Consider the following 26,597-nt stretch of genomic DNA (forward strand, 5'->3'; position numbering starts at 1 on the left):
TTTTGGGAAAGTGTTTGGTAGAGTTTTAGGATACTTTAAAAAATAATTCAAACAAAAAATTTAAATTAATTAAATTATGTTTGAATACTTTCAAAAATAATTCAAAAAAATTAATTTAATTAATTATATATTCAATCTTATTAATTAAATACATAAATAAAAACAATTAAATTAACTGTAGATAATTAATGTTTACATAATCAACAAATTATTAAAATAATTTTAGAATTAATTAATGGTTTTGGATAACGACCTGATGTGTAAAGCCTATTAGTAAAGATGATTAAAAACCAAATGGTAATAACTCTTTCCTGTTATTTAAGTCAAATATTTTCGTCATTCACAATAATCTAACAATAACAGACTGATCATCCTTCCCCTTCATCTCTTCCTCTTCCTTCCGGTGTTTAACCACTCTCTTGTCGCCATGTGAGTATTGCCTCTCGCAAACCCTAGAGTTCCTTCATATGCTTAAATTCTCGTAATTATTTGCAGGTTTTTGTACACGATTAAGAATTCATTAAAGTTCGTTCGATCTCGGTAATTATGTTCTTTAAAATTGAATCTAGTAATCATTATTATCACTGATTTGTTTTTTGTTTTTGTTTTTGTCCTTGTTTCTTTTTCCGTTTGTATTTGATCTGCATGTTCCCGAGAAAATGCTGTATAATTCTGAGTAAGCAGAAATAAGTTGGCCACGGGATTACTTTTAACGTCGTTTTTCAGTTTATTTTTATTTTCATTTTTGCTGACTAGATGAGGAATTAGGGCAGTTTCTGGAATTCTGTATTACGAGATTTGAATGAGGACCCTACTGTTGTTATCTGGACACGTTATCCTGTTTATAAATTGTACTCTTTCGTTGCTTGTTTTATTTGTTAACTTAGCTTTTTTGAACATGGTGGAGAAACATTATTCTTGTTAGCTGGGCATGCATATATCTGCGTACTTACCCATGTATTTATATACAGCTAACATTTGTAACAGCCTTATTTAGTCGAATGCATTTGCTACTGCATTTGTATGTATCTCAGCAAACATTTGCGTAAGTAGAATGTATGCGTACCTAAAGTTTATTTTTCTTGAGATGATTTTGTCAATTGATGGTTTTGATATGATTCTAACCAGAAATGGGGGTTTATCTGAGCTCCCCAAAAACTGAAAAATCCTCGGAGGATGGAGAAAATGACCAACTTCGGTATGGCGTGTCCTCCATGCAGGGTTGGCGTGCAACCATGGAAGATGCTGTGAGTGCATTGTCTGTTTATATTATTTAACCAACCAAGTATTCGCGTGCATGTAAGGAATTGAATTTCAACTGCATGACCGGCAGATTTACCACTTATTAAGGATGCTTATTGATTGTATGTTTATGTTTGATTTACTTGAGAACTGCAACTTCCTGACAAGTAATTCATGAGATCTTTCAAAAAGAAATTTGAGTTGCATGGGAATTTAAGATGTAAGAAACAAAGCTTATTCAAGTCAGTATAGCCCTTGTAAATTCTTATGGAAAAAAAGTTTACTCTCAGTACTTATTCAAGATGCTGCATGCTTATGCTCTTCACCTAAATTAGAAGAAGTGGCATAAATAGCATATTTTTCAGAAATTAAGAGTAATATATGAGTTTCCCAATGCTATCAGCATATGCAAATGTCTTGGAGATAGTAACATGGTACAGTAACATTTGCTCTGGTTTATGTACAGTACTACTGATAGCATTTTTGAATGAGAATGGAGAGTATTACTGCACTTTAGAAGTAACGTATATAATTATTTTGTTCATTCGTTGATGTCTGAAATAGATAAACAGTAAAGCATACATGAAAAACTCTTGTCTGTTGGCAGAAATATGTACCATGGTATTTTCTGAACTACAATATTGAAATAGGCAGTTGTTTGAAAATTTGAAGTAGAAACATGTAAAAATAGGAGCAATTTTATAAACTATTACATGATTAAGACAGATATGTGAAGTTTAATGTGACAAACTGGACTTAATTTAATTAAAGTATTCAAACGTGTAAAATTATATTAGTGTTTCACTGATGTGATTGATAAGGCTTTGTTTCTTTGCAACATGTAGAATTACTTTGTTACGATTTTTTTTTTCGTTGTGAATGATTAAATGTCGAAACTTCAGAATTTGTGTTTTTCTTGAATGACCATATAGTGATTTCATATATTTGTTACTTACTATAATTATATTACTTATACATGCTAGTCTTCCACAGCATGCAGCTTTTCTGGATTTGGACAATTCTACGTCTTTCTTTGGGGTTTATGATGGTCATGGAGGTTAGAGTTTGAGTTTTTAAATTACAAATTTATTTTTGTAAGTTTCATCCCAGGTTTTTAATCAAGGGAACTTCATAGTTGTTTTGTTTGAGTGTTTATGATTCCAACAAAGTTTGTTTTGTTCTCCAACAGAAGTTTTTCCATTTTTAATTTTTCAAATGTTGATTTATAGTTGCTTTTCTTACTGTTATTTATGCCTTTTCTTTCCTAAACTGAAGTACCAGGATAGTCATCCATCTCAAAGTTGCATTGTTATAATGGGAACCAGGAAATTAGGGAATTTAGCACAGATTATGAGACTTATGCATGAATACATGAGGCAAAATATTGAGCTATGGAATCCATGTATTTAGTTATGACAACAGATGCTTAGCAAAAAAGAAACACTTTTGGAATAGTTTTTGGACCCATAAAAATATTGTTGTACCACAACTTTCTGAATCTCCAGCTCTCCTTTTTCTTTTGAAGACAAAAATTTACTCTTAAACCAAGTTCTTCGTCTTTATAAACAATGAATAATATACTCCAAGTAAATTGACATTTAAAGATCTAATTGGTCTTTTGTTATTGTTAACTAAGCCTACATCTTTTATATGTACAAGGCTTGCGATATAAGTTCAAATTTGCAATCTTGTGTGGATTGAATCATTGGGGAACTCTTTCTTATTGTGTGTGTTCTTCGTTTTTGCATGTTTGAATGTTTGTGTTTGTATTCCTTATTTGTCCTTTGATCTTTGGATAAGAGTGAAAGGCTTGTTTTACAACTAGTATTAAGAGCCTTCCTTAACATTTCTATGTTTTAGGCATCAATATCTAAGTTTTTGATCTTCAAATGAAAGAATAAAGAGCATTCTCGACACCCTTTTAAGTTTTTGTCTTCACGTATCTGAGCTGAGGGTTGTAAGTTTATCATTTTCTATAAACTATTTTTGTAATGAGGGGGATGAATTATCATATTTTGCTATTGTTTCTATCCATAGATAGGAAGTGATGTTTTTATAACTAATTTATAAGCAAGACTTTTTTTTAGCAATACCTTTTATTGATTTCTATATATCCTATATATGTTGACTAAAACATTATATTGATTCCAATTGTCCTCTTAAGTTTTTTTGACTGTTGGAAGGATGCTATTGTTTTTGGTGATAGGGTCACTCAAAGTCAATCTTGTATGTCTAGTATTCCCCTTTATTACTTGTCTCAATTTAAGATGCGGGAGTGAGAGAGGTGAGTGGGTGATGAAATCTTTTCTTTGTTTGGGTTCAAGCAAGTCAATGAGGGATCAGTTAGTTTATTGGGAAAAACGTTGGAATTCGTTGTGAAAGATGTTGCTTGCCCAAAGAGGATGGTGGTCTTAGTATTGGGAACTTTTGTCATAACAGTTTGTCTTTGTTGGCTAAATGATTATGGCGGTTTCCATTGAAATCTTACTTTTTTTGCACAGGATTATTAACAGCAAGTTTGGTCTATACCAGAATGAATGAGACTACAAAGTCAATATTTCGAGTACATAAAAATGCTCCTGAAAGGCTATTGCTAATCTTTGTGTTTCCCTTTTACCCTTGCTCAGATTTTGTTTGAGGAATGGTTCTCATTTCGTTTTAGGGAGGATCATTGGATTGATAGTACTCCTTAGCATGTTAGTTACGTCCACTTTGCCAATTTGGAACTTTTAGGTCTCTCCCTCTTTTACCCCACTATGGATATAATTGAAGAAGGGATTTTGTTTTAATTTTGGGTCATGACATTTATAGGATGAAAGATTTTGGGAATATCATTGATCTTATTATTGACTTGTAAAAGCTTTTTGTACATGGGCTGTACTCCCTTGGTACCTCTGTTTATGATCTTACACTTTTTGTTTAAGAAAAATGAAAGAATGACAAGCCTAGTAATCTTCATGAAAGAGGGAAAAAGATTGGAGATATAGCTATTCATTTCAGTTGCTATTTAATTTCATTTGTCAATGCAAGTTTGGATTTGTTGGAAGGTCAGGTTTGGCCATGAAGGTGGAGGCTGCAATGCAGCACCATTTGGTTCAGGTGGCTTTGCTTGAAGTCAAAGCAAACAAGTTGCAGGTTTTACCAAGTTGCATCTCCTCTCTATAATTGGAGTTTTTGTCATAATTGTTTTCTTGATGGTGTGAAGAAAGAGGAGTATTAGCAGAAGTAAAGAAGACAAAATGTCTAGATTGAATAGACTGTTATCCAGGTTGTCAATTTCAGAGATGAAGTCAGCAAGTATGGGATCTAATCGGAACAGAGTCTGTAAAGGGGCTTTAGCTATGGTCTTTAAGGGTTAAAGGGTCTCTGATCTCAGGTTGATCGGTGGCTAGCAAGAAGTTTGGTTGTGCAAGGATCAACGGTACTTTATTTTTGAAATATGAAGTATGAATTGTATCAAGTGCTCCTCCCAGTCATTTGTAAGGCTCTTAGAGAAAGCAGGATATTCTTCCTTGGCAATTTCCTCAGGCTTCCGCATCCAGATGGGTTTCTGCTTGTTCACCAAAGACCACTCATGAGACAGTTCCTTGATTTTCTTTTTCTTTTTCTCTTCTTTCTCCTTCTCTTCATCAACATCTTCAACTTTCCCCTCATTCTTCGTCTCTTCTTCATCCTCATCATCAGAGATCTCCTTCTCAGTGGTTTTCTCAACCCACAGAGAGATTGGGTAGCTAATGAATTCAGATTGCTTCTTGATCAAGTCTTTCAGACGGCGCTCCTCAAGATACTCAAGTCGATCCTCGTTCTGGAAGAGAGTAATCTTAGTACCCATGCCAAGGCTTTCGCCAGAGGTTTCCCTAGTCACAGTGAATGATCCAGCTTGGGATTCCCAGAAAAATAGCTCATCATCATTGTGCTTTTTGGTAACAATAACCTTCTTGACAACCAAGCTGAGTAGAAACCAACACCAAACTGCCAAATCATGCTCACGTCAGCCCTGGCAGCCAATGCTTCCATGAATTCCTTGGTACCAGACCTTGCAATAGTACTGAGATTGTTCACCAAATCAGCCTTAGCCTTGCCAATATTATCAACAATATGTTGTTGGTCTTGTCAGGAACAATGTTGATGAAAAGCTCAGGCTGAGCATCAAGCTTGCTCGTCTGTCAAGCTCTCGAACCTGATCTTATCCAACGCATCAGAAGAAGTGCTGATAAGCTCACGAAGGGAGATCTCCTTGTTGCTGCAGAAGGTATTGATGATCAGACTCAGCAACTGATTGATCTCTGCCTGGAATGCAATCGTCTCTGTCTCCACCATTGATCCGCAACGTCAACAATCTAACAAAGAAGACCTCTATGGTTTTCGTTAAGAAGAGAGAAATGGAGGGGAAGGTTTAATAGAGAGCAGAAATGAGTGAGAGGACTAATGGTACTTACAATCCATTTATCACTGGGTTTATAGCTGTGTTGGTTGCTTAAGGCACAAGAATTTTTAGTTCAGCTTCAAGGATGGTACTGTGAAGAATCAGATGAGTCCTGGTTTACAACTATAAGTACTTACTCAATGGTAGCCTAGACAATGTTCTCCGCAAGGAGACTAGTCCTGCTGCTTTCCTCGCCTGCAGTTTGTCTCATATTTGTCATTCTCCGGCTTCCTCTTTCTGAATCATTTTAATGATTCAATAGTCTTGGAATCTGTCTTCCTTCAGAAATCTTAATGATCGGGAAGCTGCTGATATTATTTTATTGATTCATCTCCTCAAGTCTGCTATTTTTTTTCAATAACATGATTGCAGATTCTGATCTTTGGAGTCAGTAGATACTTATTCTTGCAAGTCTTACCTTGGTTTTCTAATTCATAATCCTGCATCCCCTAATGTTGTTTCTGATTAATGCTTATAGTGGATTTCAGCTCTTTCTAAGGTAAAAGTTTTTGTTTGGCCTGTGATTCTAGGTAGACTTAATACCAACAATATGTTCCAAGCTCGAAGACTGAATACTGCCTTGTCTCTGAGTGTTGTTGTGATGTGCCTTAGAGACGCAGAGCCTCATTGTTATTTCTCTTTGCATTGTGATGTGACTTGGAGAACTTAGCATTAGATTTTTGATACTTTTGGCCTCTCTGGGGCTTGTTTTGGTACTATTGAGTCTTTTCTTTTATTGGTTCTGCTGGAATCAAGTATAAGGAAGGGGATTAAAGCTCTTTCGAGCTCTTTATATTTCTGGAGAGAAATGCTAAAATTTTTGGAGATCATATATTCTTGGAGATAAGATTTCTTTCTTGGCATCCTTATAGGCTAAGGCTCGTGGATACTTTCAAGAATATTTCTTTGTCTGTTTGTATGGAGATTAACCTGCTATTCTTTTGCAAGATAAGTTGGTATTTCTCTCTTTAGTTCTTTTTTGTCAATTTCTTTTTTATTCTCTTTGTTCTTAACAGTATGATTTCTTTATACATATATATAAATCCTACATATATTGTAGTGGTTATAAGGTTCTATGTCTAAAATTTTCAGGGAATTCTGTTGTTGGGGTTAATGGTCCCATGACCATCTAATGCTTAAATTTTGTTGCTGCCTATGAATACTAATATATGGCCCTATCACTGAATTGATAGAGTTCAAAAATCCAACTCAATCTTTTATCGTCCTTTTCCTTGAGCTCAATATTCTCTTTCATATTTGTTCTGGTTGGTCCAGTCTTTATTTTTACATGATCTGCAGGTAAGGCGGTTTCTAAGTTCTGTGCCAAGTATCTTCATCGACAGGTGGTCAAACAGGAAGCATACTCAGCTGGAGATATAGGCACTTCTGTACAGAAAGCTTTCCTTAGGTTTGTTTATTGTTTCTGTTTTTCTAGGCTGTTTTCATATGTCATTTTGATGGATGTGTTTGAGTATAGTCGTTGCAAGAAGGTGGCTGAGGTGTATTTGGAAAATAACTCATTTAAATTTGCTTGGGAATCTGAAACAGGATCACGGATTTATTTTGGACACATAACCAAGTTACTGAGTTTGACTATGCTGCTTAGACTCTTTAATTTAGTATCATATCCATATTGGACACAACATGACGTAGGCATGGGTATGGGTGCGGAATCTGGTTTAATGCTTGATGTCATGTAGAACAATAATCTAGAACTAGAGGCTAAGATATTTGGTAATAGATCGGTGATGAAGACTCTTGGATTAGAAGTTAAAAAACCACACTGAAATAGAAATATTAGTTCTTGAATGTCTACTTTTTTAAGTACATTTTTGTATGATAAGTAAGTAAGTTATATATTACCAATTACTTTCAACTTTGTTTTTCATTTTCACTGCAAATATTAATCTGCTGTATTTTTTAATGCAGAAGACTTTATTTTCACTGTGAAGGGACTGTTTTATATTAACTCCTTATTTGTTCGTTTCCTTTGCCATTTTCTTCTTTTTGGTGACTTTGGAGGACTCTGGATGATTTTGGACCTTTCTCTTCTGTCTATGTAATTATACTTCCTTTTCAAAAAGAAAATGTATTTGTTATGTATATCATATCATCTCAACATCTTATGAACTATGGAGTATGGTGTATGGGCTTCTGAGGCTCAATTGGGTGATGGCTGGTTCTGTCAAAGAAGAAATATGGGCATGGAGTGGGTTCAGGCTTGAAAATGGTTGCAACAATTTGATTTCTCTCACATTAATGTGGATCATCCGGAAAGAGAGAAACCTTAGAGTTTTTGAGGGAAGGGAAACTTTGGTGAATAGATTGAGAGATAGGTGGTTTCATTTTCTTGGGAATATGTTTTTGGGGCGTGACATGATGAGTGGAGTAGATTTTGGGGTTGTCATTGATACTCTTACTAGAATGTAAATTTACTGTATATGGGTAGTACCCCCTTTTGGTACTTTGTTTATAATACTACATTAGCACTTTTTATTTCAAAAATATCATCTCAACGTCTTACAGACTTATGTTAGTTTTACTATTTTCACATCAATCATTCAAAATAATAAGCAATCTGTTAGGCTTATCCTTTAGTACTACCTTTTGGACAATTTGGAAAGAGAGGAATGAGGAGACTGTTGAGGTATATTATCCAATTTTGATTATTTAGAGACTCACGGATCCATTTTTTTTTTTAAATTTTAATTACGAATCAACCATTATATTCTAGCAAGAATCTTGGGAACCTTATAGACAGTTTTGTTCGAGATGTAAGTGTTTACGGGTTGCACATCTTTGGTGCTTTTTGAATATACTATTTTCTTCAAAAAAAAATTTCACATCAACCAAATCTAAGCACACATACTGTTCCCTGTTATCTTTGATTAGAAATATTTTATTGAGTTAGAGACTTAGATCCATACCCTCGTAGACACTTGTAACTGAGTTTGAGCAAAATAAGATTCTGATTCCAATGCTATTGTTACTTTTTATATTTTTTCAATAAGGGAAAACTGAAGTTGCCTGGAGGGAGCAATATTTAGGCTAACTACCATGTGATGGACAGTGATGGTTGTTATAGTTTCTAAGTTTACTGCCACTAACTTCCGTAATGTTTCTCTGAATAAATTAGCAATAAAAAGAGGGAAAATTAGGCAGGGATATGGAATTGGAATGTAGATTTGTTTGGAACTTGCAAGACTGGCACTAGGAAGCCAAGAGAGGTTTCTCTGAGAATTATATGAAAGTAGAGTGATGAATATGGACTTGGAGTACGAGGTGAGATTATTGCTCAAGAAGTATAAGATGTTTGAGTTTTGAACTTTCTTCTTTGATGTCATAATGGAACAAAGAAGTATGGAAGAATGAATTTATCTTGACCATAAAATTCATTAATAGGAATGCCTCTATCTAGGTGGTTTTTGTTCTCTTTGGAACAACTTGCTATGGATCTCCACTCAACAATTCACTAACCGGAGTTGTTCCACGTGGGTGGCTTTTTGGGCTCTCTTGGAAGCCTTTTTGTAGCATATTCTTATTGTAGTTAACCTGTGGAGAGTGTTTTTGTAAATTGATTGTAAGTCCCTTTTTTATCTTCCAATGCATGATCATACTTTTCAAAATGATGCCCTTAGTAAAGGCTTGTTTGGTCCGACTTCTACCTCTGCTTTTGCTGTTCAACATTTGTTAGTAATTTTTATAATATAATTAATTAAATGTAATATCATAATTTATATTGAAAATATTTTTTTACAATAAGTTTTATCAAAAACCTTACTGCTTTTTACTTTAAAGCTGCTTTTACTGAAGACCATTTTTAAAGCACTTTTATCAGTAACAGCACAAGCACCAGTGACAGACCCTAAATGTTTTTGTAATAGTTTTGTTCTCTCTAACGTTAAACTTTTTTTATTAAAGTGATGTATTTAGGCTTAATCTTAATGATTTACTCCAAGCTTGTAGGCTAACTCGTGCTTTGTCTCCTAGGAATTTGTGTGACGTTATTCTGAGCTGCTGGGTTTCATAGTCACCTCTTCTACATTGTGATATTAGACCAGTTCTGTTATCTATCTTTTTGGATTAAGTGAAATGACATAAACTTGAGAGGCTATAATGGGTATATATTTTGAGGTCGTAGTTCGACATTGTTGTTTTGAAGAATCAAGAAGATCCTTTCCTTTTTCACAAAGCTTTTATTCCATAAATGGCTACACAAGTGGTTAGTGGGTGGCTTCTAGCTGTTCATGCACAGATTATATAGTTGGTTAAATAATCTGCTATTTGTGTATAAAGTATAATCAGAAAATAGTAACAAAATATATACAGAAAATTGTGTACTTTATAAGATTTACTGACTTGTTTTCTGATATAATTTCCTCACAACATACATTCAACTAAAAATACAATTGTAAGTACCACAAAAAAGTTCTATTAATCTAAAACAATATGAAGAGAACACTACTTTGTAACATTTACAGCTGGGAGTTAACATGCTAGATTACAAGGGTAATTTGAGCTCTTTCAGAGGAGAAAAGAGGCAACATCTGAGCATTTGTTTTCTTTTCTTCTTTTCCTTTGGAGGGAGTGAGGGGATAAGACACAATGTCATTTGCTGAAAGGTTTTGATGGGTAAAATTTATAAAACTAATAAATAAGTGTGTTAAATTTTTGCTCGTTCTTTTTGTGCCTGCAGATTAATGTAATTTTGTTGTTGCAGAATGGATGAGATGATGCGTGGACAAAGGGGTTGGAGGGAATTAGCCATATTGGGTGATAAGATAGAACAGTTAGCTGGTATGCTAGAAGGCCTAATATGGTCTCCTAAGGCTGGTGAAGTACATGATAATTTTGATTGGCCTTCTGAGGAGGTATTCAATCTCTATAAAAGCAAAAAGTCAAATTTTGTATAGAAAAAGCAATATCTTATTAGTTATGCTTTTTTATTTTGTTAACCAGTATCAACACTATGGTTCTTTCTTTCCTTGAAAAACTTATGGTTGATGTTTTGTAGATATATTCTACCAAATCTTCGTAAAATCTCATGTTTCAAGCAAATTAATTTGCTTCAACCAAGCTTGTTCTAAGTTAAAGTAGTTGAATGTCTTTTTCTTCATAAGAAAGTCATTGATGGTTGGTACTCATGAATGAGAATTTCTTCCAGTCTGCATTTGTTTCTGATAGTCTTAAATTTCAAGTACATAATTTCCTTAATAGTAAGAAATGAATTCCCTAGGTATTGGGTTTGAAGTAACCTATTATCTTTAGTTGTGAATGATGAAAAGCTCTTAAATATCATGTGGAGCCAGATTGTTCCTTCTATACTTGAATTATGCTTGGTCATTTCTGTTGTACATTGAAACCTAGATATGAGAGCAAAGTAGAGAAAGGAGAGTAGAAAAATAAGCTAACAGTTTCCTAGCAATAGAGTGAAAGAGAAATTGGTTTAGGTTGGTCCATATTTTCGGTTTTTGCACCTTCATCTTATGCCTCTGAAGAAGCATAAACTTTTTTGAGCTTTGAATCTGGAACAATATTAATAGTGCCATGCTTTCTTTTCTATCCTTTCTTCTATAAAGAAAAGGTTGACTTGTTATTTCTTGTGCAATCTTTTCTTTAAATTCTTTCTGTGTGGTATCTTTCAAGTAGCTATTATTAATGTCATAGCACTAAATGATTTCTATTAAAAAAGAGCATCTTGCTTAAATGATGTAATCATAGATGCGTCGGCATAGATATTGCTACCTTGGCCCTTTTAGAGATCAAGCAGATCATTTCTTTGCTTCGTTCAGGGAAACCTTTTTTCCTCCAATTCACACTTGAGGAGTCGGGAGTGATGATAGATCTTCAATAAAAACCTAATGATCTCTTTTTTTAAAAAAAAAAAAACTAAAACCCCAATTATCATTCCCCTTCATATCCACAGAAAGGTCTCTCCTTTTTCTTGCTTTAAGCTCAAAGTAGATGATTAATGTTAACCTAAAGATATCCTTTTGATTTCTCTAATAAAAATTGTTTGACGGAGGGAATTGAAGAAATGCTCTGGAGCATGTGAACATACTTGGCCTCAAAGTATGACCCACTGATTATAAATAATTTTCTAATCTTATTTTGACAAAGATTCTGTGGTATCGTTGCCCATCTTTGTGTGATGAAATTAGCACAGTGGTGAATTGATTCGACTTGGAAGTTAAATAATGTGAGGGTTGATAAATTATGAACACAAAATTTCATTAGTTTCTATGAGTTTCTTATCCTAGTTTTCTCAGTAGGTAGTGACATGCTCATTATAACATTGAGTAATTTGACTATAAAATTTCCATTACCACACTCATGGAACTTTATTATCTCTTTTTGAGAAAAAAAAGAAGTATATTTAATAGGCACCAAGAGGTTGCCACTCATGGAACTTTAATGTTGTCATGTCAGGTAGCTTTTCTCCATCATTTTGCATCTAGGAAACTTACCTTACTACCAACTGCTTGCAAGAACTTTAATATTATCATGTCGAGTATTCTTTTCTCTCAGTAATCTTCTTGAATAAAAAATGTGTTACTATTCACAAAGTACTAAAGGAGTGTAACCCATAAACTTTTCTCTCCATAATTTTTGCTGTTGCATTTGCAACATGCCAGTTGGACAGCTCTATTTTTTTCCCGTAATATTATTATTTAAAAGATTCCTTTTCAAAAAGCTCACAGTAATTGCCCCATTTTGACTGCAATTAATTCCTTCCTAGATTTAGTTGACATCATATGTAGAAATCATAGAAACTAAGCAGTTTTATGTTGCATTTAGGGGCCTCACTCAGATTTTCAGGGACCAACATCTGGAAGCACAGCATGTGTTGCAATCATTAGAAACAACCAACTTGTAGTCGCAAATGCTGGTGATTCTCGTTGTGTAATATCGAGGAAGGGTCAGGTATTATTTTATTCTCCTTTATCTTTTGGATTTTCTTACATACATTAATAAACATCTTTTTCTTAGAATTGTAAATAAGGGATTGTTTCAAGGTTGCGACCTTCACTTAGACCATTTTGTGAATGAAAATATAATTTTAAGTTATTCTTGTTTGGTAGAGGACAATGGTTTTTGAAATGGATTAAGCCCATGACTTGTTATTGGATACTGTACTTGAATTGCCTGGATAATTTATGAATTTCCTTGTTTGCAGTTAACACAGTTTTGATTGCAAAGTAGTAAGATGAATTCTATATTGACACTTCTAAAAGCATGTTTGGTTTATTGAATAAGAATGAAAGAAGTAAGATGAATTCTGCATTGACATTTCTTAGGGCATGTTTGGTTTATTGAATAAAGAGTGAAAGAGTATGAATGCAACTGTCATTACATCACTAGTTAGTATCACTGTGTTCTCTTCTCATTTTGTACTAGGAATTTCAATTACTTGTAACTGTTATCCCTTTAAATTGGCAATTGGATTCATGATCAGGCATATATATCCTAATTATACTCCCCAAAAAATAAACTAGATAAATTCCCCTTAATTTAAAAAGTAATTTACATCTCTATGAAAAATTATATCAGTAGTAAATCCTAAGTTACTAAAATGATATTTTGAGTTTTGTCAAAATATCATCTGAGTTTGTTAACCTGACAGCCACTGATGGAGAATGGGTATGAAGTAGAATTTCTAAATAGGTTAGGAATTGTATTTCTAGCTAATCTTCAATGTATTGTAATAGTATGGCTAAGATTGGATCTTTAGTAACTTAGGATTTTAATTATAGTTGAAATTTTTTAAGGATTAAGTTTTCTAGTAGTATTCTACAATTGTAGTTGGATTAGGACTTTGTGTTTTATGGGTTCTATATACTTATAATCTCATTTTTTGAGAGGAAGCAATGAGTAAATAAATTATTCCGAGAATTTTCACAAGTTCCATATGATGAGAATACTCACACTTACCATAACATATTACCTTATAAATGAAGAATGTTGTTTTCAAATCTATGCTACAGCAGAAATACATAAATATCAATGGTTGCCAAAGCCCGCAGCAAATGAGGATAAAGAGAAGCCCATTGGCATTGAGGATCAAGATGAACTGTCATGTCTTCCAAGAGCAAAAATTTTCAGAATCCTCTAAATCTTTGACCTTAGAGTTCTATGGCAATTCATTGCATTGAGGAACCTAAGCCACCATTTTAAGCCTATGTAGATTCAGCTCAAGGAAGCAACTTAAGGATCCCCATAGCAGGTTTCCAAAAGGAGGCAAGTTATGGATTCTTCCACCTGGATAAATTAAAACCCACTCTAAGATGTCACAACCCACAGGATCGTTCAGACCTCTAACTCTCTAGTCCTCAACATTAAGACTTGAAAAGTCTTTCTTACTAAGGTTAATCTGCTGTCCCAATACACTCTCAGATATATGCAAGATAGTGAGCACATATAGGACTTCACATGGTCGTAAGAGAGGAAAAGTATTGTACAATTTGCAAAATTGGAGATGGGAAATTTCCAACCTGTCATCGCCAACCCTAAGACCCTCCAAAGTACCTTTATCAGTACCTTTAGAAAGCATATGACTCAAGGTATCAACAGCAATCATGAAAAGGAAAGGTGTCAGCCTGTTTGAAACCATGCCACTCTTAGAACCACTCTCTAGTTTTGCCATCAACCATAACAACAAAGGCTGCAGAATAGAGACACTCTGAAATGTAACACTGTCATCAACCTCTGAAATTTTTCCTCTCCAAAACCATATCTAAAAGCTTAGTGACTCTACTCACAACAATACAGATGCTTAAAGACTCTACTTGCAGTAGGATCCCAAAAGGAGGCATCCTAAGGATTGCCTCCTAAGATAAATGAAAGCGCCATTCTAAGATGTCACAACTCACAGGATCATTCAGACCTCTGATTTGGACTTGCAAGGCCTTTGTCCTAAGGTTAACATGCAATGCAAGATATACTCTCAAATACATGCAAGATGGTGAGCACATTGTAGAACTTCACCTGGCCATAAGAGAGGAGAAGTGTTGTATAAGCTGCAAACTGGAGAAAGGAAATCCCGACCTGTCATGACCAACCCTAAGATCCTCCAACATGCTTTAATCAGTTGCTTTAAGAATCATACAACTTGAGGCGTCAACAACAATCACGAAAAGGAGAGGTACCGGGCGGTCAGCCTGTTTCAAACCACATTACTCTGGGAACTACTGTTTAGGTTTGCCATTAACCATGGGGTGGGAATTGGATTGTTGGTGGGGATGTTAGCATGATTCTGCATAAGGAGGAGAGGAGTGGAAGCGGTGTTTCGACTTCTGTGGCACAAGAATTCACTGATGCCATGGACAGGCTGGAGTTAGTGGATATACTGCTCAGGGGTGGTCAGTGGACCTGGTCCAATTAGAAATGTAAATTCAGAATTGACAGATTCTTCGTTTCCTATGGTTTCATCACTCAAGCTGCAGGTTTGCATAAAAAATTATTGCAATGCCCCATCTCAGACCACTTTCCGATTTATCTTGAGTTGGATGGAATTCAACGGGGTCCTATCCCATTCAGGCTAGAAAACAGATGGTTGAAGGTGGGAATTTCCGTACCATGGTGGAGGAAAAGTGGAAATACACTGATGTGCAGGGATGTGCAAGTTACAGAATGGCCACAAATTAAAGGCAATTAAGGAGAGCATAGAGCTTTGGGTTAAAGAAGAGAAGGTAAAAGAAAAAAATGATATTTGTTCCATTCTGGATGAAATCAGTGGGCTGGATGAAAAGGATGGCCTGGGTGGTCTTAATAGTGACGAATGTGAAAAAATGGCATCCCTAAAAATCAAATTGGCTTCCATTATAAATGCGGAGGAGAGTTCTTGGAGACAAAAATCAAGAGAGAAATGGCTTAAGGATGGGGATTGAAATACGAAATACTTCCACGCATTAGCTTCGCATAGAAGGCAATGCAATTATTTGGAAGACATCTGGGTGGAAGGGAATAAAATTTTAGGTAACGATTAAATGAGGGAAGCTGCAAAATGCTTTTTTACCACGTACTCAGAAGAATTTTGTTTGAGGCCTAAGCTTGTGGGTTTACAGTTCAATAGAATTTCTGAGACAAGTAATCAGTTGCTAGAGCTGTTTTTACAGAGGAGGAAGTTAGTGAATGTTTGAAAATCTGTAATGGCAATAAAGCACCGGGTTCGGATGGGTTCACGATGAAATTCTTGCAAGAATTTTGGTATTTGTTTAAAAGATGATGTAATGGAGTTTCTTAGGGATTTTCTCAAATCTGGAAAATTTGTCAAATCCCTAAATACTACTTTCCTGGCCCTAATACCAAAAAAGAGAGGTGCTAAAGAGTTTAATGAGTTCAGGCCAATAAGTCTAGTAGGTTGCATTTACAAACTCATTGCTAAAGTCTTAGCCAAAAGACTCCCAGAGGTCCTTGGGTAGGTAATTGGGGACTGCCAGCATGCTTTTTGTGGAAGACCGTCAAATTTTGGAGGCATTGGTGGCTGCAAACGAGGTGGCAGATGATCTGATTGCAAGGAAAAGGATTGGATTATTCTGTAAACTCGATATGGAAAAGACCTATGATCACGTTTGTTGGGATTTCGTTGACCACATGCTGAATAAATGGGTTTTGGCTCAAAATGGAGAGGCTGGATGAAATATTGTATGTCTACTGCTTCATTTGCAGTTCTTGTAAATGGTGGACCTTCTGAATTTTTCTCTGCCTCTAAGGGACTTCGACAAGGCGACCCGCTATCCCCACTATTATTTATCATTGTCATGGAGGGTTTAAATGGTTTTATTTGTAAGGCCAAGAAATTACAGCTGTTAAAGGGTGTTTCAGTTGGCAGAAGAAATAGTTCCATTGATGTCTCTCATTTGTTTTTTGCTGACGATACCCTGATTTTTTATCAACCTGATGTCAGTAATCACATTTGAGATGTACATTACTCTGCTTCCAAGCTGTCTGGGTTAAAGGTTAATTTCGCAAAATCTGAGCTGGCCAGGATTGGTGATGATGGAGACAGCAGCATGTTTGCTGAATTACTGGGTTGTAAAGCTGTAAATCTCCCTTTGAAATATCTTGGGGTCCCTTTGGATGCAAAGTATAAAAAAAAAATCACTTGGGATCCTGTTATTGAGCTATTCGAGAGGAGACTCACGGGTTGGAAATGTAATTTTTTGTCAAAAGATGGAAGGCTTATTTTGATCAAAAGTACATTGGTCAATCTTCCTATCTACTATTTTTCCACTCTTACAATTCCAGTTAACATTGCAAAACAGGTAGAAACAATTCAATGTCGATTCCTTTGGAGCGATGAGTTAGACAATCAGAAGTATCATTTGGTGAAATGGGATAAAATTAAAAAACCAACGGCTAGTAGTGGACTGGGCTTAAGATCTATTGTTAGTTTGAATGTAGTCCTACAAGGGAAATGGTTATAGAAATTTTTGGTGGATGGTAATAGATTATGGAAGAGTATAGTTGGTGCAAGATGGGGAGAATTCTCTACTGCAGATTTGCCTTCTGGCAGAAGCATAACTCACACCAGCAGACCGCACGACAGAGGTCTTTGGAAGAAAATCCTACTGCAGTGGCCAAAATTCAGGCAATGCATAAAATGACAACTTGGTAATGGTTGCAAAATCTGCTTCTGGCTTGATGTTTGGATTGTGACTGATTCTCTTATGGTGAAATTCCCAAGAATTTATGAGATTGCCCAATCGAACATATGCTGGTTAGTGAAGCTTATCGAATGAACAACAATTGAATGACTGGTTAATGTTTCAAGAAACCTAAATGAATGGGAAATAAATGAGTATGCTGAATTATTAGCATTTTTGGAGGCCCAGGAAATAAAAGATTGTGAGGACAAGGTGGTGTAGAAGCTGGAAAAGAGTGGTAATTTTTCAGTGGGTTCATATTCAAGACAGCTGGTGGGTGACAATGAGGAGGTTTTACCTAACTTCCCGACTAAACAGATCTGAAATGCGTGGGTGACTCCGAGAATTGCTTTTTTCGTATGGGAAGCCTGCAGAGAAAGTATACTCACCATTGATAAGCTCAGGAAAAAGGGTCATACCATAGTAAATTGTTGTTACCTCTGTTTGAGAGTGGAAGAGGAGTCTTGTAATCACTTACTTCTTTGGTGTCCAGTGACATACGAACTTTGGAGCATGATCTATGGACTTTTGGGAATTAATTGGGTAATTTTTAGAACTGTCCGCGGGGAGTTATGGGATTGGGCAGGGATAGGTGTCAACAGGAAAGTAGAAAATTTAATTCCTTTGACCATTTTTTGGGTTGTTTAGAAAGAGAGGAATATTAAAACCTTTGAAGGTATAAACTTGGACTTGCATAAATTAAGAGATAACTGGTTTCATTATTTTGGGACTAGTTTGTTAAATCATGACATTATTAGTGATGAAGATTTTGAGAATATCATTGATTCTCTAATTACATTGTAAAGTTACACATGGACGGTACCTCTTTTTAGTACCATGTTAATATAAACCTTACACTTTTTATTTCAAAAAAAGGTTTGCCATTAACCATAATAACAAAGGCCACGGAACAGGGACAACCTGAAATCCACAACTTTATCTAAAAGCTTCAGTTCACTTGACCATGGACTTTCTCAAAATCCAATTTGAACACCAAGCTTTATTTCTTCACCTCCACCTTAATACACCACCTCATTAGCAATAAGAGAGGTGTTAAGAATCTGCCGACCTCTGAAAGAAGCACTTTGGTTGTAATTACAATACAATCTTATTTGATCCTCACTAAATTCTTATCCCATCCAATGAACTAAACCAGCCATAAGGGGGGTGCTAATGATCCGAAGGAAAATAATGCCAACTGATAATGCACTATGTATTTTGTCAACTTCAAGTTGTATGGTACTGAAATAATTCAATCAATTAAGGAACCATCTTTATTGTTCTTCACAGACTTAATGTGAATGTGTTATTTGAGGGAAATGAGAAATTTTGATTTAGCACATGATCCTATATATTTATGTTCAAACCTGCAAAACCTTTCATATCTATGTCGATATAATATTTGGTACGATTTAAGGCAATTGGTATCTTCTGATGTGATGTTTGTGGTATGTGTAGCTGCTCTTGTTTTATCCAACTATGCACGTGCATTGTTTTAATGCAGGCCTATTTTGCAGGCATATAATTTGTCCAAAGATCATAAGCCTGATTTAGAGGCTGAGAAGGACAGGATTTTGAAGGCTGGTGGTTTTATCCTAGTTGGCCGTGTTAATGGAAGTTTAAACATGGCAAGGGCAATTGGTAGTTGGATTTTTATGTCATAACACTCACTGAAAATTGATGGATGGATTTTTCTTTATTAAAGAGGATTTCCTATTCTTGTGCTATCAAATGTTTCTTTGTCGCAGGAGATGCGGAGTTCAAGCAAAATCAAACTTTGCCAGCTGAAAAACAGATTGTAACTGCCAATCCTGACATTAATACTGTATGTAAGAATCTTATTTGCTTTTGAATTGTACTCTGGGTGTAGATTTGCTGGATCATGCTTTTGGCAAGTGATTTTGGAATAGCTCTGCACACACACAGATGTTTAATCAATTTTCTTAGAGGGTGTTTGAGATTGCTAACACAAATATGCTTAAAGTAATAGCAACTTAAAGGGTTTGGATGTTGATTTGTAAAATAAACAGCTACAATGTTTAGGTAAAAGTGATTAAAGAGCATCACTTACTAAATTTTGGCGAAACAAAATAAACATACAGAGATTAGTAGATAAGTCCCCAAATTGAAAAAAAGCAGCAGTTTCAAGTTCATACAGAAAAAAAGCAGTTATTTGGATAATGGTAAGTATGCAGTCATCATATTGAAGTGTTTATGCTGCGTTTGGTTAAGTCTAGTTTGCTCCTATTCGATTATTAGATCTTAATTATTATATATATGTTGTTATGTTTGTTATTTAAAAAAAATATATATATATGTTATTGAGTTTGGTTCAAGTATGTATATATATATTGCTTAATTATAATTTATATATATGATGAATAATTAAATCTAGCTCTGCTCATATTTTTAGTTTCACAACATGATAAGTTTGTATTCTCACTTATCTATGAAGAACTGTAAAAACAACTGACTTCAATTAGAAATTAGGTTGACTGGAAATTAGAATTTCATTTTCATTAAAAGTTCTATTCCCTTTATATTGTGTTTCTTCTTCTATTCCATGAAATTCAAATTTGAACCAAACTACCTTATGTTACTTTGTAAATATTTTGTGTTATTCTCAAAAATTACTTTATAAATAAATGGTTAGATCTTTTGATAAGATTGCTTTTTTTCGTTTTTGTAAAGATAAGAGCTTATTCATCTTGGCAAAGAAAAACATATGGGGATAAATAGATGAATCATAGTCTTTAAGAAATAAGCTTTTCCAGTTACATACACAAGAAATCACAAAATGTTAGGGTGGGGATGTTTATTTTTTCTGCAGAGAAGTTATGAGAACCTAACAAGCATGCTTAGTTACTCTGCTTTGTAGGTATTATAAGCAGATTATAAGTACAATGAAATACATGGTTCTGGACATGCATTTCTTATGAATACAAGATACTTTTTCTGGCTTTGGAAATTGCGAGATTTCTTATTCTGATAATTCAGTTTTGACACAATTCTTCTGTTTTTATGTTTTTCCTTCACTAAAAGAGATTACTCCCTTGAAACAGGTGGAGCTTTGTGATGATGATGAGTTTCTTGTTTTAGCATGTGATGGAATTTGGTTAGTTACTTCCTGGTCTAAATTTTATACACAGTTTTTAGTGAAAGACTTGATCACATTGCCATTTTTTAATTTATTTCTTTCCCATATAACTTAGGCATCCTTGTGTGAACATAATCATGAAGAAAATTGAGAGGAAAAAATATTCTTCTTCTTGTTTCTTGATGAATGATTTACACATATATATACAAATCTACTACTTCTAACAGCCTAACAAATTTTGGAGAAATTCTAACAAAATTCTAGTTTGAAGAAGAAATTTATTGGTGATAACCTCCATGTACAGCACATAACAACTATAAATAACCATATTTAATCCTAATTTATTCTTCTAATTATTTTATTTTCTACACTCCCCCTCAATTTAGTTTACGTATATGTTAAGTAAATCTAGATTGGATATTCTATCATCAAAGGTTCTTTTGAGAAGAACTTTAGTTAGAATATCTGCGATCTGTTGATTAGTTGGAATGTGCATCAGAGTTATAATCCCATCTTCCAATTTTTCTCTAATGAAATGACGATCAATCACCACATGTTTGGTTCTATCACGATGTACTGGATTTTTAGGCATACTAATTGTTGATTGGTTGTCGCACCACACTTTCATAGGCTTATTGTTGAAGACCTTTAATTCTTCAAGTATTCTCTTCAACCATACACCTTCACAAATACCATGAGCAAGCGCTCTAAATTCAGATTCTGCACTGATGCGAGACACAACAGACTGTTTCTTGCTTCTTCAGGTAACCAGGTTACCCCAAACATAGGTACAATATCCTAATGTAGATCTCCTGTCATCTGTAGAACCTGCCCAATCCACATTCGTGTAGATTTCAACATCCCTTCTGTCTGTCTTATGAAAGAATAAATCTTGTTCTAGAGTCTTCTTGAGATACCTTAGAATCTGATATGCAGCCCTCATGTGATCTTCAGTTGGCTGATGCATGAACTGACTTAGTGTACTTACTGCAAAACTGATGTCTGGTCTTGTGTGAGCCAAGTAAATAAGTTTTCCAACAAGTCTTTGGTATCTCCCTTTGTCAACCATTTTGTCACTGATTCTGGATCCAATTTTGATGATTGAATCTATAGGGGTGTCAGCAGGCTTGCTTCCTAGCATCCCAGTCTCTTTTAGGAGATCCAGAATGTGCTTTTGTTGAGAAACCGAAATCCTTTTTTTTTTTTTATCTAGCCACTTCCATACCGAGGAAGTACTTTAGTACCCCAAGATCTTTTATTTCAAATTCTTTGGTTAGGAATTTTTTAAGTTTTTGAATCTCCTCAAGGTGATCTCCTGTAAAAATGATATCATCAACATATACAATTAAAATAGCTTTCTTACCTAATATGCAGTGTTTGACGAACAATGTATGGTCGGATTGACATTGTTCATATCCTTTATGTTTTACAGTTCTTGTGAATCTGTCAAATCATGCCTTTGGAGATTGTTTTAGGCCATAAAGTGATTTTTTCAATTTATACACTTTTTAAGAATTGTCATTTAATTCAAACCCTGGTGATATATTCATATATACCTCTTCTTCCAAATCGCCATTAAGGAATGCATTCTTTACATCTAATTGACACAATGGCCAGTCAAAGTTAGATTCAAGTGAGAGAAGTACCCGAATAGTATTGTGATTGACAACTGGTGCAAACATCTCCTGATAGTCTACACCATATGATTGTGTATAGCCTTTGGCTACCAGGCGGGCTTTAAGTCTATTCACACTCCTATCTGGATTATATTTGGTTGTAAAGACCCATTTGCATCCCACTTGACGCTTTTCTGAAGGAAGATCAGTTAGTTCCCATGTTTCATTCTCTTCAAGTGCCTTGATCTCATCTAGGACAGCTAACTTCCATTCTGGAATTTCTAAGGCCTCATGTATTGTTCTGGGTTCAGGTGAGCTGCTGTCTATCCTGCACACAAAAACATGATGTTCCGAGGATAATTTGTCCAATGAAACATAGTCATGTATAGGATGTTTGGTGCATGTTTAAGTACCTTTCCTCAAAGCAATAGGAATATCAAAATCAACGAAATCAAGAGTTGGTACAGAGATTACATTACCTGAATCAGTGGTGGATTCATAGTAGTGTTTGGATGATTTAGGTGCTTTTCCTTTGTTTCTTCTTGTATATACACGTAGCTCACTCGTTGCAGGTAATGTGCTTTCTGTAACTGGTTTTGGTTCTTATTTCTTTTGTGAGGTTTCGGGTTTAGTCTGCAGGGAAGGTTTGTCCGATGATGGGTTTTGTGGGTAGAGAGGAGGTACACTCATATCCCACAACTGATATTCTTGAGTGAATGTCTCTCCCTGAATATCAGTAGTGGGATAAAATGGTTGATTCTAAAAAAATGTGACGTCTATGGTATTATAAAATCGGCAGGTTTCCAGAACTAGACATTTGTATCCTTTTTTATTTGTTGAGTACCCAATAAAAATACACTTTATTGCTTTTGGATCTAATTTCCCACGAAAATGTTTATGAATATGAACGTATACTAAACAATCAAAGACTTTAAGTGGCAAAGTGTTTAAGATGTGTGAATCAGAAAAGATTTTTGAGAGGATAGTGTACGGTGATTGAAACTGTAGGATACGGGAGGGCATCCGATTAATCAAATAGGTAGCTGAAAGGACAACCTTTCCCTAAAGATATTTTGGTACATGAGTGGTGAACATGAGAGATCTGGCAACCTCAAGAATATGTCTATTTTTTCTTTTGGCTTTGCCGTTTTGCTGTGGAGTATGATCACATGAACTTTGTTGAATAATATCAAGAGTATTTTCAAAATATTCACAAGTATTGTCGGATTTCAATACTTGGATGGTAGCATGAAATTGGGTTCGAATCATTGTATGGAATTTTTAAAAAAGGGATCCCACTTCAGATTTTTCCTTCATGAGAAACATCCAAGTAATTCTTGTATGGTCATCAATAAAAGATACAAACTACCTAGTTCCAGAAACGTTGGAAACCCTGGAAGGACCCCAAACATCACTGTGAATTAATGCAAATGGTTTAGACGGTTTATATGTTAGACTAGGGAATAAACTTCGAGTATGTTTAGAAAATTGGCAAACTTCACACTGTAATGATACTGGATCTTTTCCTTTAAATAGTAGTGGGAACATTTTTTTCAAGTACATGAATTTTGGATGTTCTAGTTTATAGTGCCACAACATAATATTATAGTCATTATTTTCGGAAATAGAAACAGAGTTTTCACATACTGCATTGTGAGCTTGTCTTTTAGAAGTGTTGACTTGAAGCAAAGATAATCCCGAGCTCATCCTAGCACTGCCAATCATCCTCCCTGAGTCCAAATTCTGAAAATTACACATATTAAAAACAAATTTCCCAGCACATTTCAAATCTTCACACAGCTTACTGACAGACAACAAATTACAATCCAAATTTGGAACATGGAGAACTGAACAGAGAGTCAAATTTGGAGACAAATTTACAGAGCCCATTCCTACCACTTTTGAGAGAGAATCATCTGCAATTCTGATTGAAATATTTTCTTCACATCTTCTATAATTTTGGAACATTGAGAAATCGCCACTCATATGATCAGATGCTCCAAAGTCTACCACTCACACCTATCCTTTTTCTGAAAGAACAGATAAGCCATGAATATTATCTTTGTGTGCCACAGAGGCACTGACCGGGTGAGATTTCTTAGACAAAATTCGTTTGAGAGCTTCCAATTGTTCAGGAGTAAATGGATCTTTTTCCATCTCATCATAAATTACTTCGTCAGCTATCACATGATTTCCTTGAAGCTTGCTGGTGGTCTCTGCTTTCGACGTTTTTCACTCACCCGAAGGTGGTTTCCAGTCACTTGGCTTGCCGTGAAGCTTCCAGCAACGTTTCCGAGTGTGCCCTAGCTTCCAACAGTGGTCGCATCAGGGCCTTGTCTTCTTCGTTCGACTATCAATCGCTCGGGTTGTGAGAGCCGAAGAATTTTCAGTTGGGTGAGGTTGGTCATTCTCTCCCATCATGATATTCCGACGACTCTCCTCGTGTCGAACCTCAGAGAACACTTCTTGAAGACTCGGCAAAGGTTTGGTGCTCAGAACATGTCCCCGAATCACGTCGAGATTTTTGTTTAGCCCTAGTAGGAATTTGAAGACCCGCTTTTCTACCACAAAAGCTTTGAAGTTTTTCGCGTCCTCGGGACAGTTCCAGCAACGCTCCTTGAAGGCATCCATCTGTTGCCAACTTCGACTAAGGATACTGTAATACTGGGTGACACTGAGTTCTTGCCGAAGGTCATGAATAATTGACTCGATTTCGAATATTGCAGAGGTATTTTACTTGCTGGAGTAGAGTTCTTGTCCTGCCTTCCAGATTTCATGAGCAGTTTCGTAGAGAAAGAAATTCTCTCTGATTTCAGGGGTCATTGAGGTGATAAGTCAGGATATGACCATACTGTCTTCGATCTCCCATGTTTGTGCATTTGCATCAGACGCTGGAGGAGGCACGAGCTAGCCAATGAGGTACTCATAACGCCCCCTTCCGCGAATAAAGAGATGAATAGGCGACGACCATTGAAGGAAGTTGCTGCCATCAAGTTTATGTCCTGTGATACAGGATGATGGTAGCTCACTCACAACTTTGGTTGTTGCTGTGTGGTGATAAGAACCAGAGGAAACTTCTGGTGGAGAGGATGGAAGCTCACTTGAGGCCATTTCTGATTACGACTCAACGTGGTTTGATTTCTTCTTGAATCAGGTATACTCTGATACCATGAAGAAAATTGAGAAGAAAAAATATTCTTCTTCTTGTTTTTTGATGAATGATTTACACATATATATACAAATCTACTACTTCTAACAGCCTAATAAATTCTGGAGAAATCATAACAAAATTCTGATTTGAAGAAGAAATTTGTTAGTGATAACCTCTATGTACAACACATAACAGCTGTAAATAATTATATTTAATCCTAATTTATTCTTCTAATTATTTTATTTTCTACAAATCATATGCATCAATCTCTGGAATTTGGTCAGAGCTCTGAGTTGAAAGAGGGCCATGTATAACACACTAAACTCCTTAAGCATATAGTCTTATTCCCTACATCTACAATTTAGTGTGATAACACGATAAATGACTTCATGCATTTGATGTTACGGTTGTCTTCTTTCCTTTCTTATTTTTATAAACTCTTATGAAGTGGCCAACACCTGTCAGTCATTTACTATGTATTTTCGACATTAGAAAATCAGAGAATTTAGTGATACTTCAAAATTTGCCAATTCATTTGCATGTTCCTATGCATTACCAGCATGCTGCAGACTTCAACACACGTGCAGTACATTTGGATGGATTTGTAATAGATGTATTTAGAGGGGAAGAATTGTCAATTTGACATAAGAGTCATGGGAATTGACTTGAAATGGTTACAAAGACACTTTTCTGATTTAGTTGTCTTTGATTGAAATTTTTAGCAAAAATTTGGAGAATTTGATTAGTTACAAACTATACTAACTCATTGAAATCTCTCCATGTGTCTCACATCAGGGACTGCATGTCAAGTCAGCAATTAGTGGACTATGTTCGGGAACAGTTAAACACTGTAAGTTTTCAAATGCCCTTCTAATTTGTGCTATATGTACAAAAGTAGCAGTGGGAAATCATGACCGTTCTAAATATTACTTCTAGTATATAGAGACGGTAGGATAATATTTCTGATTTATGCAGGAAACTAAACTTTCAACAGTATGCGAAAGAGTATTCGATAGGTGTCTGGCTCCCACTGCTGGCGGTGAGGGATGTGACAATATGACTATGATCTTGATCCAGTTTAAAGGACGTGTTGATGCAACTCCTGCAGAGGACAGGCAGGAATCATCTGATCAACCAGTTGAGGCAGCAGAGGCAGATAGAAGTCCAGTAGAGACTGAAACTAGACAGCAGTAGCCCGTTTTACTGACCAAACAGCTAGTCTCCGGTGAGTTCAAGAATTGTGGCTCAGCTTCTATTCCACATTTTAGGAAGTGAATTTGCAGGGCATGATTGTAAATGCTAATGGTTTTTAGTTTACAATAGCTTTGAAGGAGCTTTGTACATGTGTATATTTTTATGTTGAACTTGAGAATGAAAGTGGTTTCCAGCTATTAAGGCTATATTATGTTATATTATATTA

At 35.4% G+C, this 26,597-nt stretch overlaps 1 protein-coding gene and 1 pseudogene across 3 annotated transcripts; one reads left to right on the plus strand and one right to left on the minus strand.

Moving 5' to 3' along the window:
- The first annotated feature begins 271 nt into the window (after positions 1 to 271).
- LOC110821066 (putative protein phosphatase 2C 60) lies at positions 272 to 26,597 on the plus strand. 3 transcript variants are annotated; one of them, XM_088220882.1, is made up of 12 exons: positions 290 to 429; positions 972 to 1,045; positions 1,129 to 1,247; positions 2,236 to 2,299; positions 6,968 to 7,076; positions 10,389 to 10,539; positions 12,467 to 12,592; positions 18,831 to 18,954; positions 19,062 to 19,138; positions 20,376 to 20,428; positions 25,973 to 26,027; positions 26,153 to 26,597. In XM_088220882.1, exons 2-12 carry the CDS (start codon positions 1,024 to 1,026, stop codon positions 26,369 to 26,371), a joined length of 1,119 nt encoding a protein of 372 aa, XP_088077008.1. In that variant the 5' UTR covers positions 290 to 429; positions 972 to 1,023; the 3' UTR covers positions 26,372 to 26,597. The 3 variants fall into 3 exon arrangements, with proteins under 3 accessions (XP_088077009.1, XP_088077008.1, XP_088077010.1); XM_088220884.1 differs by lacking the exon at positions 972 to 1,045 and adding an exon at positions 496 to 540 and having other exon boundaries at positions 296 to 429; XM_088220883.1 differs by lacking the exon at positions 972 to 1,045 and having other exon boundaries at positions 272 to 429.
- Positions 4,658 to 5,562, minus strand: LOC148266090 (heat shock protein 81-1 pseudogene; annotated as a pseudogene).

This window comes from Carica papaya, chromosome 5 (assembly GCF_054855325.1).
Source record: "Carica papaya isolate Zhongbai chromosome 5, ASM5485532v1, whole genome shotgun sequence".
NCBI lineage: Eukaryota > Viridiplantae > Streptophyta > Magnoliopsida > Brassicales > Caricaceae > Carica > Carica papaya.